Source organism: Pteropus medius, unplaced genomic scaffold (assembly GCF_902729225.1).
Source record: "Pteropus medius unplaced genomic scaffold, Ma_sr-lr_union100, whole genome shotgun sequence".
NCBI classification, from domain to species: domain Eukaryota; kingdom Metazoa; phylum Chordata; class Mammalia; order Chiroptera; family Pteropodidae; genus Pteropus; species Pteropus medius.
Window position 1 is genome coordinate 4,459,059 of NW_024342466.1, and position 17,177 is coordinate 4,476,235.

General features: G+C 52.8%; 1 protein-coding gene across 3 annotated transcripts in view; it reads left to right on the top strand.

Moving 5' to 3' along the window:
- The first annotated feature begins 794 nt into the window (after positions 1-794).
- The window catches only part of FARP2 (FERM, ARH/RhoGEF and pleckstrin domain protein 2), an 87,372-nt gene continuing 70,989 nt past the window's right edge, over positions 795-17,177 (top strand). For all 3 annotated transcript variants that reach the window (XM_039861137.1, XM_039861145.1, XM_039861154.1), the window contains exons 1-2: positions 795-893; positions 14,409-14,636. In XM_039861137.1, the coding sequence (XP_039717071.1) occupies positions 14,436-14,636 (201 nt within the window). In that variant the 5' untranslated portion in view covers positions 795-893; positions 14,409-14,435. The remainder of the gene's footprint in view (positions 894-14,408; positions 14,637-17,177) is intronic.

Below are 17,177 nucleotides of genomic sequence, written 5' to 3' on the forward strand. Positions count from 1 at the left end.
TCCCATCTGGCTTTTGGGAAACGAGGGGTCGCGCTTTGCTCAGGAGGGAGCACTGTAGGAGGGAGTCCCCTCGAGGACTAGCCCAGTGGGTCCTGAATTTATTCCAATAGTTTGGCGGGAACGGCCGCAGGTGCCAGAACCACACCCACCTCGGCAGGTACGTTGGGCGGGGGTCTTGGAGAAGGATGTGTAGTACACTGAACCCCTCGAAGGAGAAGGGGTGTGTGCTCCGGCGAGTCGGGCCTGGGAAGCGGTGTCACGTTTCCATTCCCAGGTGGGGGGCGCGAAGCTAGAGAGGACTGCAAAGGCTGGAGGGCCGTGGGCCTCCCCAGAGCGACCAGTCTACGCCGCAGCATATCCTTGCTTGGCCCTCGGTACTCTTAGGATACGGACTCGGTAGCCCCAGGAATAGAGGTTAAGATGGAGGCTGGGCGAAGAGCGGAGAGGAGTGAACCGCGCCCCGCCCGACTCGCGTCTCCGAAGTTGAGGCCCCGCCCCCAAGCCGCGGCCCCGCCCAGGGCCGAAATCCCGACCCCGGAGTCGAAGCCCCGCCCACCGAGCCAAGGCACCGCCCAAGTCCGCGCCCCGCCAGGGCCAAATCCCGCCCCCCCAAGCCAAAGCTCCGCCCAGGGCAGCGACTCGCCGGGGCCGAGTCTCCGCCGATTTGCATTCGACTCCGCGAGTGCCTCTCTCACCGCCCCCTCCCCGTTCATTCACCAATCAGAGCTCGGCGTCGCGCTTCCAGGCCAGCCAATCGGCAGCGCGTCCGCGGGGGCGGGGGCGGGGCCCCGGGCGTGGCGCGCGGAGTGGGGCCGCCCGCGGGCAGTCGGGAGCGGGCGGAGCGGACGCCGGGCCGGAGGCCGCTGCGGGCGACCGCGCGGGCCGTGCCGCCGGTGAGGACGCGGGGCCGCGTGGACGCGCAGCCGCGGGTGGTCGGGCGGGGCCGCGAGGCGGACGGCGGAGGCCTAGGGCCGAGGCCCTGGACGGGGCGGGCGCTGAGGCCCGCGGGGGCCGGGACGCCTCTGACGGCGGTTTGCCAGAGGGATTCACTCCGGGCTCTGCAGGCCCTGTAGGACGGCGGGCCAGTGTGTGCGGAGCTCACGGCTGGAGGCTCGCGGAGCCGCCGGGAGGGTCCGGCCTGGAGGCCCGGGCGGGGCGCGGCGCCCCAGGGAAGGCCCGCGTGGAGGCCCGGGCGCGCGGTGCAGGCCTGCGGGAGCCACAGGTGGAAGCTGGCGCGTGCCACGCCCTTCGTGGCCCTTCCAACCTGTCTAAAGGTGGGATGCGGTGTTAGGTATTAATGGTTTTACTCCACTAAGGGCTAGAAATACTCTTGAGGCCGTGGGGAGCCTTCTAAAGGAAAACCATGAAAACTGGGACCAGAATACAGCCCAGTTCGTCACGCAGGCGCCCTGGTGGCAGCAACGTCTGATGCTTTCACGGGCCCGTCAGCAGTGGCTGTGAAAAACCGAAACTCAAGCAGGGTGCGCCCAAGGGAAAATGGCACCTTATAGTGTGAAGAAAGGATGGAAGGATTTAAAACCCAGGGCTAAATCTTTAAGGGCCAGTTTTTCTCTCTGCGTCTGTTTTGGTTCCATGAGGTGGCCTTGGCTGGACCACGGTGGGAATGTTGGGGTCGAGTGTTGGCTCTGTGTAGACGGCATTACCGCAGAGGACACAGATTTTTCTCACTGCCGGAGACGAAGAAGACGTTTGAGGTAGACAGGCATGGAGTAACCTTGACTTGTGGGCCAAATGTAACTTTAATTTTCTGTATCTGCTGTTTTTTGAAAAGTTTTCCCAAGTTCCTGCACACCAAAAGACTTAATTCTGTGTCAGGGGTCGCGAAGTACTTCGCGCCTGTCATCTTGTTTGGTTCTTTCAAAATCGCAGGGGAGATGCGGCCAAGCGGCACGGCCCATTTGGAAGTAGAGGCCGTGGCGGGTCACCCGCGGCCATCCTCTCTCGTACCCGTGCTTTGTTGCCGATTCTCATGCGGTTTCTCCTCTGGGCCTGACGCCGACATGCAGCCTCCGGAACCGCCCAAGTCCATGAGCTCGTTTACACGCATGGGCATTTTCTGTAGTAGACTCCAGGTTCCTGCTGTACTGATTCCTTTCCCAAAGAGGAAGTTTGTATTATATGGTTCCTCATCGATACAATGGGGTCAAAGTTTACCTGCCTCACGGGGCTGCTGTGAGGACTCTGCATTAGCAGGGTGCCTGGCACGCCGGAAGCGCTTAAGAGATGTCAGCCGTTCTGCTGTCCAGTGGAAGATCCATGTGAGTGGACAGCAGAGGGAAGCGGGCAGGGTTAAAGCCGCTGTCCTGCTCAAGGTACGGCTATGCACTGGTTGGACAAGCGCACACTGATGTGTGGGCAGCTCCTCGCAAGCCCCTTTAAACCTCTAGAACGCCGAGTTCTGTCCCCTTCCTCTTCCGAATGCTCCTGCTGGCAGTCCCATCACCACCTCCTCTATGCTCATCCAGGAACAGGTGCTTCTCCTTGCTGCTTCCCCCTTCACATTCATTCGCGCTTTTCCTTCACCCACTTTCCTATCAACTTGCCAGCTCCCCCTTGAGCTCAGTGGGTCATGAGCTTCCTACACATGGCACAGTGTAGGTGTGCAAGAACCCTTAACGTAGAGTCGAGTGTCGAGCCGAGGTCACTCCAGATTTTACCTTGGCAGCAGGGAGTCAAAAAGGTGAGAGTTCCACTAACGTAACATGAAAAAACCAGCGTTGGGGAGTTTGTGGGGAGCGGTTACATTGGCAGTGACGCTGTAAATTGGTTTAATCTTTCTGGAGAGCAACTAGCGGAGTGTGTATAGACTTTGAGAATCCTGGTTTTTAAAACAAACTCTGACCTGCAGACCCCGTGTGTCAGAATGGAGCAGCACTCTGCAGCTGGCAAGCCTGTTCAGGCAGCCCCGTCCCTGTCTTTTCATCTGACCAAAATTTGAACCAATTTCATCCAGGGCGATGTGCTCAGAAACACGCCTTAACCGGAATGGCCAGGCAGTGTGTGCACAGCATCCGCACTGTTGTGAAAACATGTGAGGACGTGGACGAGGGACAGGACGGAATTGACCCTGCTGTAAGTAGTTTTATTTTAGAGTCATGGATTGTTCCCCTAAACTGATGTTTTAGTTCACAGCCATTTTAAAATTCAAACACAAAAGGCACTGTAATGCTGTAAGATGCCACGATGGACCTTCCTTCATCCCCCAGTATCTTCCTCCATTGCTCCCTAGCTGCAGGAGAAGGTAGGTGTGACGGCCACAGCCTGCTCACCGCCCAGCCCCCGTGGCATTCTCAGGGCCCCAGCCCACTCGGCCTTTCATTCTTTGCTAGCAGTCCATGCCTGTGCACACACTGCTGTGTGTCCAGCTGGTCTCCTGTCCCCTACAAGGCCCAGCTCCAACTTCCGGCCCGGGTCAGGCCTGCAGCACCCTGTCCTCCATGGTACCTCGTACCTTCTGTTTCTGTAGCGGGGAGGAAGTTCTGGCCCCTTACGTACTTATCTCCCCTTGTAGATCTTTGTGCGCCCTGCGCTAAGCATCCAGCGCCTCTCAAAGCAGAAAGCAGACAGCGCATCATGGAATCAGGGTGGCGTTAAGGCCACTCATAGAGTTGATTGACCACCAGCGAGTCACTGACCTTTCTGAGCCTGAGTTCCTTGATCTGTGTAGTGGCGATTGTGAGGGTTAAGTGAGACTATGTGGACAGGGCGTGGCGTGGCCTCTGTGCAGTGGCACTCGCCCAGGACGCGGTGGCTGCTGCGGTGTGTCAGGGCCTTCTCAGACCTGCCGCCAACGCCCTCTTCCTGTCGAGGCCCGCCCACACCCCCATCAGACCCTGTCTGCTGTCCTCACTTGGCTTCCTCGTGGCGCTTACGGCCATTTGACACACTTTCTCCTTCGTCTTCCTTCCCCATAATGGGAGGGGTTTTCTCTCTGCTAAGAAGTCCCATGTCCGTAAGTACTTAACGCTTGCTTGATACTAGGTGCTAAGTAAATGTTTGCATAAATTAATCAGATTTCATCTGGGCAAGGGCACATGCCTGAGCTTGTACAATTGGAGAAGGAGGGCCTCCTTATGAAAAGAATACAATGTTACAAATAAAGATTAACTTTGAAAGCACATATTTATTTAGAATGAGAAAAAGCAAATAAGTTACAGATTTAAAAGTGACCAGTAATACAAACATCACTAAATCCAGGAAAGTAGCATATTTGTTAATTACTTGATTCGCTCTATAGTACTTTTGGCTGTGTACTTTTTAATTGCCTCTTCGTCTGACAAAGAATAGAAAGAATTTAGTTGTTCCTTTAGCATAATCGATCAAAAATTTTTATTTTTGACTGGATGCATAAAACATTTCATATATAGATGCAGCTGCCGTTGCTAGTACAGTGAGCAGTTTGTGTCTTGGAAAAGCATTTCTTTTAAGTTCCATTTTGCACAATTCCATTCAAAAAAGTAAAAAAATATCTACACTACATTTATAATTCTACTACATTATCAGGTTTTCTGACAGGCGAGCACAGCAGCTGTTCATACCGTGTTTCTTTCGCACTGCCCACACACTCCCGGTGCCAGGCACCCTGCATCCCGGCCCCGGCCCTGCCCGGTGTCATCACTCGCCGGTGAGCAGGCCCAGTGCTATAGCGATGTTCCTGGAAGCCACCCCTGCACTGAGATGGCCAGTGACAACTGAAGTATACACAGAAGTAACTGCAAAGAACATAAATGAGTCCCATTAAACGCAAACTAAATGTATCTCCAACTCTTTGTGCCCTTGGCTGGTTCCCCAAAATGCCGACAGCCCCTTCTAAGCTACCTGCCATAAGGGAAAGAGAGTCAGAGGCAAATTTGGAGCGGAAAGAGGCAGCAGTCTTAGCCGATTGCAGTTAGAATATTTTTTGTAAATTTTACAAAAGGCCATGACCATAGGCACACTTTGTGTAGGACCCTGGAGGGGGCCGGTGCAAGTCAGGGATCCAGAAACCAGAGGCAGAATAGCTGCTTCTGAGGGGCGGGTTCTGGCCCTTTGTGGCCACATAACGCAGGAGAGGCGCACGGGGTGCGGGTGCTCAGTGCCGCTTCCAGCTGCCAGTGGGACTGTGTTGGGAAGGAAGCAGCAGCAAAAGGTAGCTCCACAGATCATTGAAATTGCTGGCCTTTATTACACTTATCTCCTTCGTGATTTAAGTCCCAGTGGCTTTGGTGGCAGTTAATCAGATGAGTGCTAGGTGAGCAAGTCTCACTACAGTCCCGGCGGCACGACGACGCTCGGCGATGGGGGGCTGACTTCGTGTAGCACGCCGGTCCCCAAGGGCACCGCGGAGCCGCACGCACCGCCTGGCGCCGTCGTACCGTCCGCACCTCGTCGCGTGTGGGGTGACGCCCCCCGCGCTGACAGTCGTGTGACAGTACCGCGGGCGCGATGTGCACAGAGCGTGGCACTCCGTCATCGACGCCCGCGCTCCTGGCCGACGCGTTCGCTGCGCTCCGATCGCTGTCGATGAGAGTGTGCTCTTCCTCCTCATTTTTAAAAAGTGCGCGGACCCCGGAGCCGCGTGACGCCGGCGCCGCCCCGTGCGTCTGGAGCTCGCGTCGTTCGGAGCCGTCGTTTGCGGCCGTCGTTCTCCCTCGCGCGCGATTTCATCTCATTGTCTGGCCCAGCAGCTTAGCCGCCGAGCAGGCCGGTGGCCCGGGGCAGGAGGCCGGCCTCAGCCCAGGTGTGCAGCGGCCGCGCCATCTCGGTGCGTGCGAGCCGCTCTGGCGTTTGTGCGATGGTGAAATCGCCTGACGAAGCCCTTCTTGGACCGTGCCCGGTCATTAGGCAGCACGTGCCTGTATCTGAACAAGAAATCGGTCCCAGGGTGTCTGAAAGTGTTGATTTTTATTTGAACTATTTCAGAAGGGAGCAGGCACAGCTCCTGGAGAGACAGGGTGGTTGTCCCTGCCTCCCCTCAGACAGAGAGAGGGCAGTGTCATGCCACAGTGACCACCAGTGACACTTCTGAAGCGACACTGATGGATACTCATCATCTCTGACAATTTAAAAAATACAGAACACTGGAAAGAAGGAAATAAAAAGCAGCCCTCCTCCCTGTGCCCAGGGTAACCACCGCCAGCGTGTCTGAATGTGCGTGGACGTCAGCTCCAGCTCCAAGAGGGTGGGGTGAGCACGGTCTGCCCATCTCTCCCCCTGACTGGCTACAAAGCCTGGACAGTTGCATGGAGCTGTTTGAGGACTAACAAGTAAATGGTGACAGGCGAGTTGGGGACAAAGGCCACGATTTAAGTGCGCTGCTTCAGCAGGGAGTCCGTTTTCCCTCCAGCATCCCCACCTGGTCTCTGGTGTTGGAAGCCCAGCGGTGGGCCCCGGGCACGAACCAGAGAGCTTTGGGAGGAGGGTCCTCATTTGGGCTCCAGAAGACAGTAGGGGGAAGCCCCACTTTTTCTCCTCTCCCTGTCCTCCACGCAGTCCTGTGGCAGCACTCTGACGGAGTAGGGGGACCCCTGCTGCTTTTTTCTCTCCTCCTGCGGCTTGGTCCCAGACCAGGGCGCAGTCACAGCAAGCAAATGGCAGAGCAGCGGAGGCAAAGCCCTAGGTTCCTGGCTGGAGGACTGAGAAGGGGAGCCCCAGGCCGCTGGAGAAGATGCAGGGAGATCGTGGAGAGGGAAGAGCTTGAAAAGTGATCCCCGAAGTGGCTTCTGAACCTTGGGCTCAATGCAGAGCTGCCACTCATGGGTCTGACCCCCAACAGCTTGCCAGAGACTTTGGGAACTCTACAGAGGGTGGACCACTGCCTGGAAACCACACAGGCCACGAAGTCATGGCTCACGGGGGGACAGCCCGTGACGCTGGAGCTGATGCCAAGGCCACAGCCCACAAAAGGCCAGTTGGGACTTGCATCCTGAACCCGGCCAGCCAGTGCCTGCCAGAGCAAAACACCAGCATCATGCATGGTTTCAGCAAGACCCAAAGCCTCATAACCAACCACACAATATTTAAAACGTCCCGGATACAATCCACAATTACCCAACATATACAGAACCGGGAAAATACACCTCACGAGAGAAGAGACAGGCTGAGGCCGAGAAGCTGCCAGCGTTGGAGTCATCGGACAGAACTTCATGGCAGGCAGAGTTGCGGCCCTCACGACCTTCATGCACTAGCGTTACTCCTGGGAATGTGTTACACTGCATTGCAAAAGCGTTTGCAGGTGTAACTTAGGGTATTGGTCAGCTAATCGTAAATGCGTGAGGGTGTCCTGAACTCTCCAGGTGGCCTCAGCTAATTACATGAGCCCTGAAGTCGAGCTCTTTCTCTGGCTAACAGCGGGAGGGACCACAGAGAGAGTGAAGCTCACGAAGGGTCCAGCAGGCCGCCTGCGAAGGTGGGGGAAGCCGAGGAGTGCAGGCGGCCTCTGGACGCTGAGCGTGACCGGCGTGGACTGGGGGCCTATGTCCGGTACCCACACAGAACCGAATGAGCCTGGGAGTGTGTGCTGCACCAGCGCACCACACGAGACCCCAGGCCAGTGGACACCTCGAGTTAGACCTCGTGAGACCCTGGGCAGAGAATGCTGCTGGTCCACACTGCACCCACACTTCCGGCCCGTGGAGACCGAGATGATAAAAGGCTGTTATTTTAAGTTGCTAAGTTTGTGGCGAGTTAAGATTGCAATAAAAACTAAAGTACACTTTAAAGCAGCTATTAAAATGTTCTGAGAACTCAGGGTACTCGAAACAAATGGAAAGGTAGAAAGTCTAGGGGAAAAATAGAAGATGGAAAGAAAAACATGGGCATTTTAGAACTGAAAAATACAATAATGACAAAGTGGAGGTAGCACAGAGTGACTTTATAGTACATGGACATGGATGTACAGTTTTAAGTCAGGTTTTTTTGTTTTATTTTTTAATCTTGAAAATTTTGCAATATTATATTGGCCTGGGAGCCAGGACACTGGTTGCTGGCCTCACCTCTTCACAGACTGGTCTGTGGCTTCCTTCTCCGGCTGCGATTTTCCACAGGACAGGACGGGGCTGGGCCAGCGTTTTGTCGTGTAGGACTCTCTTACTCCCTCTCAGTGATGCCCTATCCCAGGGCTTCCTCGAACCCTTATATGCATTGAAAATTGTTGCTGGATCTGTTTTGTGTGTGTGTGTTTTAACTTATGGAAAATTTCGAACATTCACAAAAGTAGAGAAAACAATATATCAAACCCAGCTTCAATAACCCACAGCACATATGGGCAGTAGTTTAGGGGGTTTTGTTTGTTTGGTCTGTAGTCCCCTCCACTGATCTCTGCCTCCTGGGATTATTTCAGTGAGTCCTAGACATTGCTCCATTTTATCCATAAACACTTTAGTGTACGTCTTGAAGAGGGTTCTTTCCCTTCATGTGTGCACAGGGCCGGCTAGGGAGTCAGCTGTGCTGCTAAATGTCTACTAGGCCCCGCCCAGGGCTGGCGCTCACTTTCCCGGACTGTCCGATGAGTGTTTGACTCAGGATTCAAAGAAGGGCACATGTAGCATTTGGCAAGTAACAGTTTTTAAATTTTAAATTTAATAGTTTCTGTCGCCTCCACCCCACTTTTTTCGGCCATTTATTGAAGAAATGAAACCATTTTCCCCATAGAATATGAACATGCTGGTTTCACCTGTGGTCTTTTAGGGCTGAGGCTACATTTCATTAGTGTGTGTAATGAAGTTTCTGAGTCTTAGAGTCGCGTGAACTAATTCTCTTCAAAGTTTAGCCACCGTTTTAAGATTCACTTAGGATTATCTGTTTTATTTTGAGTTTTTAGGGCTTGCTTTTCTAAAATACTGATTTAATCATGTAAAACCATTTACAAGGTTCCCAAGTCAACACGATGAGACGCTATTAGAAGCGGCAGAGTTTCCAGCATTGTCTCCCCAACACCTTTCCCCCACAGGTAACCACGCTCCTTAGTCTGGGTTTATCCTGTTGTCGTTTGAATCGGAGCGAATGTGTGCGTGTGTGTTCCTCCTCTTTTAACACAAGTTAGTGTGCCACGCGCCTGCGTTTGGACCTCGCTCTTATTCGCTTTCACACCAAAGCAGCATATGGACGTCTTCCTACTTTTGTGAAGATTTTGACGTTAAATTGGGTGGCTTTGTACCAAAAAAAGCTGAGAATCAGTCAGTTAACTACGTTCATTTTGGCTCTTAAAACTTTTTTTTTCAGTTAATAGAATTTTATTGAATATAAAATCAGAATATCTGATGGTCGAAGGTCAGAAACATTGACATCTGTTTAGTAATCAGGCAGTTCTTATAAAACCTAAAAAGTAAATTGTAAGGCTTGCAAATGTTGCGTCCAGAGTCATCTCTTTGGACTACTAATCGGTGCTGCATTTGTCTGCGAGCTTCAGCCACTATTCACACGGTGGGGAGGGCCATGGTTTTATGAGGTTTGGTTTGTTTGTGGCTACTAACTACTCCACGTTAATGGGAGTCAAGAACACCTTTCATTTTATTTTCACACTGAGCTGTGTTAGCACAGAATCATGGATTCTTGGAGTTGAAAAGCATCTCAACTCCAGGGGGGAGCCCTCCCTGCCCGCCGCCCCATCTGCCAGAGTAAAAGCCTGCCGGGCGCGGCGGGCATGAGTGAGGGCATTGATGGCAGAGTTGGGAGTAGATCCCAGGTGTGCTGCCTCCAGGCTTCCCCACCCCCCAGCCCTGGGCTGCTGCGCCCTTCCTCGGTTTCCCCCAGGGCCTGCCTTTTTATTTGGCCCTTTTTGTCGCACCTTGATAGACACCCTTCTCTTTATGGGAGGTGCCCTTCTGGCAGCAGAGGTTTTGAGGTGGACTGCGAGTGCCCTTCCTGGTGCCGGGGGGGACAGCGCGGCCCAGGGTGTGGGCTGCCGTCAGTCCTGAGGCTGCGCGCAGCTCTGGAGCAGTGTGCGCCGGTGGGCTGCAGCGCCTTCCCCCCAGGTTTCCAGCGCCAGACGCTTCTGCCGTGCTCAGCCATGCCAGCTTCCAGCAGACAGGGAAGCTGTGCGCTGGGGAGGGCGGCGTCTGTGCAGCTGGCACCCTCCCGTGGGCGTGCGTGCCGGCGCCCGCCTGCCCTCCAGCTGCCAGCCGTTTCTCATCAGCTCTTTGGGGCTTTGCCTTGCAGTGCAAATTCTGACTGTTTTTTTCCTCGGGTTCCTTAACAGTGATTGAATTACTTAGTTGCCGGTCATGCTTAGTAGAAAGGGAATAAAAAAGGGTTCATCCCTTGCTACACTGTAATAAAGAGGTAGAGCAGCCCAGCCTCAAGGAGCTGGGTGGGAATTCCCCGCGGGTATCATCGGCAGTGGGACTACGTTCCCCGGACTGCTGCGGGGCTCAGACTCAGTGGACGCTGGTGAAAATAAGTGCCACATTCTGCTTCCTTAGGTGGTCAGTGTAGGAACACAGCAGGTCCTCATGTCATCGATAGGGTCTCAGAAACTGAGACTTTATGTGCAACGACGTGTAACGAAACCAGTTGTGCCAGAGGCTGATGACGTGACCAAAGGCTATGTCCCTGCGGCACGTTTCCGGCCACCGGACATCACCCAGCTCTACATAAAGACCCCAAACGCTTCTGATGTGAAACACGAAGCAAGGGCGAGGTCTGCAGACGTTTAGGAAAGATGAAGGCAGACGAGGACGATGACTCTCTTCCCCCGCCGCTTCCAGTTCAGGGCTGCAGGGGCCGAGCCCCTGCCGGAGCTCGGGGTGCAAGGGGGGCCCCGCCCTGCTCAGGCCATCCTCCCATCGCTGGACAGTCTGGGCATTCAGTCACCCTCACGGGCATGTCTCTGGGACGCGGGAGGAACCCGCGTGGGGAACCAGACGTGGGGAGAGTACACACCCCACGGACAGGGTCCCCACATAGAAGTCAGTCTTTTTCTTTCTCATCAACGTAATAACGAAACAATATTGAACAAAATGACGTCATTCAAGCACCTGCTATATGTTTTTTGGTCCTCCTAAAAGAGGCAACCAAAAATGTTTCAAGGAAGGTGGGTGCTTCTGCACACCGGGCGTTTCAGCAGCCGCGTTGCTGCGGATGGGTGGCCCCGCGGGGGCCATGTGCTGACTTCCCGGCTGCTGCAGGCTGTGCCCCGGCCCTGACTCTGTCCCTTCTGAGTTACGTGTTCCGTGGCAGAGCTTTTTTTTTAACTGGACTTTTTCGGAGTGGCTCGTAGTTCACAGCAAACTGAGTGGAGGTGCAGAGCTCCCACACACCCCTGCCCCCCACACACACTGCCTCCCCACTACCAGCACCCCCAGTTGTGCATTCATTACGAACCTGCATCAACATGCCATCACACAAAGCCTTGGCAGACTTTCGAGCCTTGTTTTTCCAAGTTCAAGGTGGAAATGTGTCCGGATGGTTTTTAAAGTTGTTCTTAATGAGGACGTGTGCCCAGGCGCTGGGTTTGCAGCAGGAGCCCTGAGCGTCAGCAGTGGCCGTGGGATCCAGCCACTGGAGGCGCTTTTAGGAATGAAGCCCACGCAGCATTTCGTTCACGTGGAAGGAAGGTGGGCAAACAACCGGGAGGCCCTCGGGTCCCTGGTTCTTACAGCGCCACGTCCCTCTGGCCTTTGGGAAGGGTTCTCCAGCAGCAGCAGAGAAGTGAGCAGGAGTGCCGTCAACGTTCAGGGTCCCAGGGCTGCAGAACACGGTGTGCCAAGGGCTCTTGCTGGCCTTGCTGTGTTTCTAGTCTAGCTTGCATATCCTTGCCTTCATAATGTTTGTTTATAAGCACGCAAAACAAAACAAATTAAGTTCCATTAGGTCATAATTTGTATGAGATGGATTTGGGACGTACGTTTTTCCTTCCACTTCTCCCATTGTCAGACTGTAGAAAGTGGCTGTTGGATGAGCAAACTCATGTTTCTGCAGGAAGTGTCTACTTACGCTGCTTGTCCTAAAACAGATCAATAGTCTTTGAGACCAAGGTTAAGTGACATCCACAGCATTGGTGTTACATACCAACTTTCTCCAAGTTCTCTACTTAAAGCTGAGTAATTATTCAATGGGTAGTTCTTGATGTGTTATTGTTGTGTGATAGCAAACAGATTTTTCTCTAGACTGTCACAACAGGGCCCTCACGGGATCTTAAGCAAGTCTGTCTTCCAGGATGGGAGTGTCTTGTGGCCTGAGCTGCAGCATCAGCTGTGTTGATGTTTGCTGTGGGCTGGGTGAGAACAACCAGGAGGGGCTTCATCTAGGGAGCTGTGTCTTAGTCTTCCTTGAACTAAGGAAAGTATTTCTCATTCGTCTCTTCTGCCTTTTGTTCTTATGACAGATGAAACCAAGTTAAATTAAAAGTATACTGTTTTAAATATGCTTTTATTATAAAATGAACAGTTATAGAAAAATTGCATGAATCAAATGCATGGCTTAATGAGTCACAGAGAGGACAGACCCCTGCGCCAGGCGCTCCGGACAGTCCTCCGCTCTGAGAGGGCCAGCGCCCCAACTTGTCGCCCAGTATTCTCACCCGAAGGGGCGCCTCTGGACACTGGCTGTCCTGAGCTTTCTCAGAGTTATGTGTCTAGAATTGACTTTCTTATAATGAGTAGATCAGAAAGAGCCTGAATAATTTTTTCCCTCTAAAATTATTATTAAGAAAAAATATAAATGAGAATTATACAATGGAATAAATAAGAAAAATGGCTTCTAGAAATATTTTCAGGTTGTATATGTTTCCAGAATTGTCGCTTGAGACGGAGGGTTGCTTCGGTGCCCGAAGTAAGACGCCTGTGGCCTGTCTCAGAGGAGCGTTCGATGAGCGTGAGCCGTCGTTCTCCCGCTAGAGATGGCTTCTCGGTGGGGTCTCCGTTCACGTCCCCGCGCTGTGGCACTCACTTCTCAAGTTCTGTGATGTTTTTTGGTGCCAGTGACGTTAATTAAGTAAATGCTTAGAAAACATTCACAGAAAGAATTTAGTTCCTGCTCTCAGAGGGCGTACAGCCTGGAGAGAGCTCTGAGGGTGACAGGTAACTGCCAACCTGGACCAAACGCGGGGCTCAGCTGACACGTGCCTGGGTGGGTCTGGCCTGCTCATCTGTGCAGGAATCGGCACGGAGATAGGTTTGGCGAGATGACGGACCCCCTCCATTGCCCACGCGGCTCGCGTCCCCTGCTCCCGCGGGTTCTCGCTTCCTCGCGCTCTGCTGTTCGCGTGGTGGGTCAGATTGTGGAAGCCCTCTGGGGGTGGACAGTAGGGGTGGCTTGGCAGCTGGTCACCAAGAGGCTTTCTGAACTTAATTCAAGAGATAAAAAGTTCATGAGTTTGTCTCGATAACGAACATGAAAAAGAAAAAAGGGCCAGAGGACTCAGAGCAGTTACGTTGGCCTGCAAGGGACTGGACCGGGAATTTAGCAGGATTAGTTTTCTAAAAAATTTCCTGCAAACTAGTAGAAGACTTTTTGAAGATAATTAAGTGAAATAAAATAACTTCTGCAGCGGCTGCATCTTTCCTGACTAACCATCTGGCACTCGTTTGTGCCGTGCTTTTATTGTGAACTGTTTTTCTTTAAGTTGACTTTCAAACATAAATACATACATTTAAGAAAGAAATTTGCCATAAATAGAAGGTAACTAACTATATTAGTGATAATTAAAAGCCAGGCAGCATCACTGGATTCTAGCCGACACTTAGCCTGTTCTTTCTTTGCTGGAAATGATGGCATGATCAGCCCTGTTCAACTTCACAGCTCAAACCAGAGACCTTCTCGTGGCACAGGCTGTCACTCGGCACTGTGTCTGAACTACTTCCCATAGCACTGGTGGCACCCACTCCAGCCTGGCGAGACACGGCTTCGAAGAACCAAGGGGTGCAAAGCTGGCAGAGACAAGCCTGCTGTCTTCAGCTACTTTTCTTGGCGTTTTCCTCACCTCGTCAGCAGAGACGAGGGACCTGCTGAATGCTGCGTGACACGTGTGGGTGCTGTGCCCTGCTGCATCCAGCACTCACAGTGTGTGGTCAGCGCGGTGGCCGTTTGGGCTGAGGAGGGAGAGTATGCCAGGCTGCTCCGCAGCCCAGGGCGGTGCAGGCTGTGGCTGCCTATCACCCCCTCTCCACCAGGTGCGTAGTGATGACGGGCTCGCGTGTGAGATTTCGTGGGCTCAGCGAGCTACATGCTGCCTGGCTTACAGAAGCACCGAGGAGGTGCTGTTATTGGAGATGTTGCCTGTCATTGCTTTGTGTCCCATTGACCCACATATGAGTAGAAGATAACCTTCTTTTAACTATCGTTATGCAGTTAAGACTCATAGGAGTTGCAGAAATTCGCAAAGAATTCCTGTGTACCTGATCTTTTTTTTATATTGTTTCAACGTCTGAATAGCTAGTGATGATTCTTTGGGTTTCGTCTTGTTTCAGCTGTTCTTCGCTCTTAGCTGCTGACGAATGGGGGAGATCGAAGGGACATACAGAGTCCTGCAGACCCCAGGGACCCGTCTGGGTGCCCAGACCGCTGGGGGAGTGAGCACCCTCGAGCCTCTGCAGACTCTCAGGGCGGTGACAGGGACATCGGCCAGGATGCAGGAGAAGCACGTCCACATCAGAGTGAAGCTGCTGGACAGCACCGTGGAAGTGTTTGACATTGAGGTAGGAAGCATGATTTTTGGAGGCATATTTCCTTATATTTTCTGATAGTCCAGTATCATGTCCCAGATTCCATTTGCTAGTTAGATTTTGCTTATTTATGAAGTTGACCAAGAGTGGCTTTGGTGACACACAATAAAACCCTTGGGAACGGCGTGTCCCAGTTTCTGCTCTTAGTTTGGAGAGTGGTGTTCCCCTGTCTCCCCTTCGAAATTCTGATATCATTGGGCTCTCCCTTCTTTTCTTTTGAGGGGCTGGCTCGGGCTGCAGGCTGCAAACCGGAATCACATGGCCGCTGCCCAGTCTTCCTGGGTCAGCCACTGGCTGCCTCGGTGAGGGGGTGTCGTTTAGCCTCACTAGGCGTCAGCTTCCTTGTCCGAAATGTGGGGATGAGCGCAGTCCCCCTTCTCGGGGTGGCTGGGGTGAGGGTTGAGCACTCACCAGGCAGAGGGCCGAGCCGGGGATTGTCGCCCAGCGCCAACACGGCCTGTTTCTCTGGTCAGCACTGATAACACGTTCATTTGGAAATTTCTGGAAAGTAGATCGCGCTGCTAACATTGACAGATACAGTTGTGTATGTAAAGGTGTATGTAGCGTGTGTGTGTGTGTGTGTATTTTTAAACAATAGCTTTAAGACCCACGTAATACATTAGAAAATACTTTTTCTGATTTCCTAAAAGACATCAGAATGAATATTCTTTCTAAAAGTTATCCTTTTCACATGTAATGCATAAATATATTCTCTTAAAAATATTTTCATATTGACTTCCATAATGTCATTAGAAGCTTTTCCAGTTCTTAGTGTCACAAAAGTAAGGACAAGAGGATGAACTGTCGCAGGAGGCCTGCTGGTGCTTGGGTTTTTCTGTCAAGAAGTTAAGGTGCCACGTGGGAAATAAAAAGATGATTGAGCCGTGGGCCGGCCGTGGACAGGAACCTTCCTTAGACCCCGTCCAGACTACGTTGCCTGGAGTGGGTGGGGGAGACGAGAGGGGCAGAGGGAGCCCCTGGTAGGATGGGAGGACGGGCCTCAGGGCTGCAGGGAGGGTGGCCACCCCATGCTTGGAGCCTGGGCACATCGGCCTCTCTGGCTGAGTGACGACAAGGATCTCGTGCCTAGATTGGTCGTGTATGAATTCAGGACCTGAACGCCCCTGTTCAGGTCCTGTTTGAGTAGGAAATGCAGTTATTTCATCAGGGCCGTGGGAACTGGGACCGTGGAGCCTGTCCGGCCTCCTCCCAGCCCCTCCCGTGTTGGAAGGGGCCCCTCTACAGGGGGCGCTTCCCCCTCTTCACCAAGGTCCTCTGCCAGGAGTCACCTGCAGGAAATAGGATACAGGTCTGGGAATTCACTGGACGCCCAAATCTCTCCAGCCAAGCGTTCACGAGCATTTCCCCCATGTGCCCACCCTGGGTAAACACACCCGCTGTGGTCGAGGCCGATGACAGGTTCAGAATTTCTAAAAGATGGAAAGAAGAAAGAAAGGAAGAAAGGAATTGTATTACAGTTTGCTTTTAGAGCACCTTTTTTTGTTCTGCTTAATGATCTTTATCTAAAGCTAGACTCCAGAAAGAAGAGAGCACACATTTATTGTTGAGTCATAAATAGAATGGGAAGTTCACTTTTACTAAGTATTGGGGTCGTTTTATACTTAAGGAAATAAGAGATAGTGTTGTGTAAGGATTTCAGAATATTTAGAACTTGTAGAAGTTTTAATAAGTTGGGATTGTTGTTTATATTAACCAAATACCACTGCCGTGTTTGGTATTTTGATGTACCTGGAAAGTGACCAGGAATCAGACGCAAACTGCTGTTGCAGATCCCGAGCTGGGTAGAGTACTTTTTCAGTTGTGTTGCTGCTGATGCATACCCTTTAGGAGGAGTTAAAATTAAGCTTTTTTGTAAGTTAGTTGTATTCTGCTTCTAAACGCCCTATCCTCCAGCTAGCTTTGCTCAATAACAAACCGCCCCAAAACTCAGCAGTTTAAAACAACCAATATTTACTAGCTCTTGCATGTCTGAGTGTTGCCTTGGAGGTTCTTCCGGTCCAGGCTGGCTCAGAGGGGCAGGGTGGTTTAGGGTGGCCTCACTCCCAAGTCCAGGACCCCATCTGGAACCTCCCTCCAGTAACAGCCTGGCCTCGCTCACCTGGCAGTGGAAGCTGTAAAGTCCCTGGAGGCCTAGGCCAGGCATTCAGGGCTGTAGCTTCCGCGGCGTTGCTGATGGAAGCCAGCCGCCAGGCCGCAGCAGATTCAGGGCGGAGAAGCAGAGCTGCCCGGATGAGGGCGTGCCGAGGAGCCCGGCCTTTTCGCAGGCTTCCGCGGCAGCTGTTTCAGTGGGTCTGGAGGGTGGTCCCGGAAGAAAGACCGAAGCCCCAGTGGTGTCAGGGGGCTGGGCCGGTTCTCCAGATGATAGCCAGATAGCCACGCGGCCTGGGCCTGCCCTTGGCAGGCGGAGCGGCCTCCCAGAAGCACTGCTTCCACCGCCCTCCAGGAGAGGCTGGCTGGGGCGGCTGGTTTGTCCTGCACCTTTGTCCCCAGTGT